Source organism: Fistularia commersonii, chromosome 6 (assembly GCF_037954325.1).
Source record: "Fistularia commersonii isolate RoL2024-O1a breed Wild chromosome 6, RoL_Fcom_v1.0, whole genome shotgun sequence".
Taxonomy (NCBI): Eukaryota; Metazoa; Chordata; class Actinopteri; order Syngnathiformes; family Fistulariidae; genus Fistularia; species Fistularia commersonii.
Genome location: NC_141289.1, coordinates 15,485,658 through 15,487,403, shown reverse-complemented (window position 1 = coordinate 15,487,403; position 1,746 = coordinate 15,485,658). Strand labels below are relative to the sequence as shown.

Genomic DNA, 1,746 nt, shown 5'->3' with positions numbered 1-1,746 from the left:
TACTCGTCTCGGCGTCCACTTTGCGCCGGCATTGGCCCTGGCCCTGCACCAGCTGCTCCAGGGGAAGCTCCGAGTCGGGTGTCGGGTAGCATCGCAGACCGGTGGAGCACCTCGGGGTGTACACGCCGCAAGTCTCGCCCTCTTGCCGGGCACACACGGGGCAGCACCCGCAGCCCGGTTCGCGCACAATCTCCGCGCAAGGCTCGGTGAGCTTTGGACACAGCGCCAGGCGCTCCGCAGTACAACCCGGGCAGCGGAACACCATCTCGGCCACGGGGGAACCGCCGTGAGACGCGGTGAGGACCAGCAAGCCGTAGACTGCGTACGAGAGCATTGTTAGAGCCTTGATGTTTTTGGTCATTTTTCAGGCGGCAATGCAAGGCATTCCCAAGTGAAACCAGGAGAAGAAGTGTGCACGCGAACAGGTGAAGCCGGGGGCTGGGAGGTCTGCTGGGTCCTACACATTGCCAGGTTTGCGCTCGGGGCCACACACGGGTGTCAATCTGAGAACACGGCGTTGGTTGGAATACACGTCAAATCACCATGGCAGCAAGTTACATGCGAAGCTTGAGGAGAGATTTATCGACAAGGTTGACCATATTTTGGACGTGAAATCCGCGTGAATGGGTGACAATGAGATCTATCAGAATGCATCCTCCAGGTCAGAGAGCTGCCAGCTGGGACCACACTATTCCCTATTCTTATCTCTTAAAGCCCCCTCCGGTAAACAATGTCTTGTTATGCATTGTGATGAATGTTACAACTCCGTGTCTATGTGCTAATAGAGGTCCAAGCTTTTTTTTATTTATTTAATTAACTGATTTATTTGGATTTCACCCCTCATTAAATGCAATTCACAATGGCTTAACTGATAATAACGAGGTTAAATGACATAAAACAGCACAAAGGGACAAAAGGGCCTGTTTTTGTATTTGTCAGGTAAAGTGACATTTCTTTGCATTGAAAATTGCATTTGTGACGTCACATATACCTTTAAACCAGTCACTGGGGATTGTTTTTTACAGGAAATCCAGAGAAATTGTGTATTGTTAAACTCGTGAGTGCAAGAACATTGATCAATAAATACAAACTGATATAAAGGATGAATACAGATTTTTTTGTAATGGAGGGGATGTGTTTTAAAGGTGTTTTAGGTATTTGTGAGCGAGGATTTGTCATCTTTAAGTGTCCAGTGAATGACTAAGCAGGGCATAATGTCAGATACACTTTGATTTTAGTTCAAGAGATGCATAAAAATGAAAATACCCACATTATGTGTCATTATATGTACATTCTACTGCTCCAGCTCATGTCAGAGAAAAACAAAATCTTAATAAAAGTTCATTTTCCTGAATACTACTCAAAAATAAGTTGGACCTGAAACAACTGGGAAATTTAGAAAAAGGAAAGTAAATTACAAAGCCTGTTGTTGCTGCATCAAGGTTCTACGATGGGCCTATTGCTCTATCCCGTTTCTCCTCAATCAGGAACTCCAAGAATGCAAAATCAAATCAATAAACAAACAAAGAAAAGGACTATGCGCAGAGTATCTTTAAAAAGAGCCCCCTGCTTTGCTGACATGTCCATTGATGTGCAAACAAAAAAGTGGCCAGCCCTGTTCACAGTTATCCCTTTGTACTGAGCATGTTTCCTATCAATCTGTCTGTCCCAGTCTTGAGGACAAGCAACTATTAAGTCCCTCGGGTGTGAAAAAAAAATGTATTTACCACGCGCTCCGAGAATTAA

General features: G+C 45.3%; 1 protein-coding gene across 1 annotated transcript in view; it reads right to left on the bottom strand.

Moving 5' to 3' along the window:
• The window catches only part of igfbp2a (insulin-like growth factor binding protein 2a), a 17,669-nt gene extending 17,176 nt beyond the window's left edge, over positions 1 to 493 (bottom strand). The window contains exon 1 of the mRNA XM_086148362.1: positions 1 to 493. This exon is cut by the window's left edge and continues 33 nt beyond it. Coding sequence (XP_086004488.1) covers positions 1 to 361 — 361 coding nt within the window. The 5' untranslated portion in view covers positions 362 to 493.
• Positions 494 to 1,746: the final 1,253 nt, after the last annotated feature.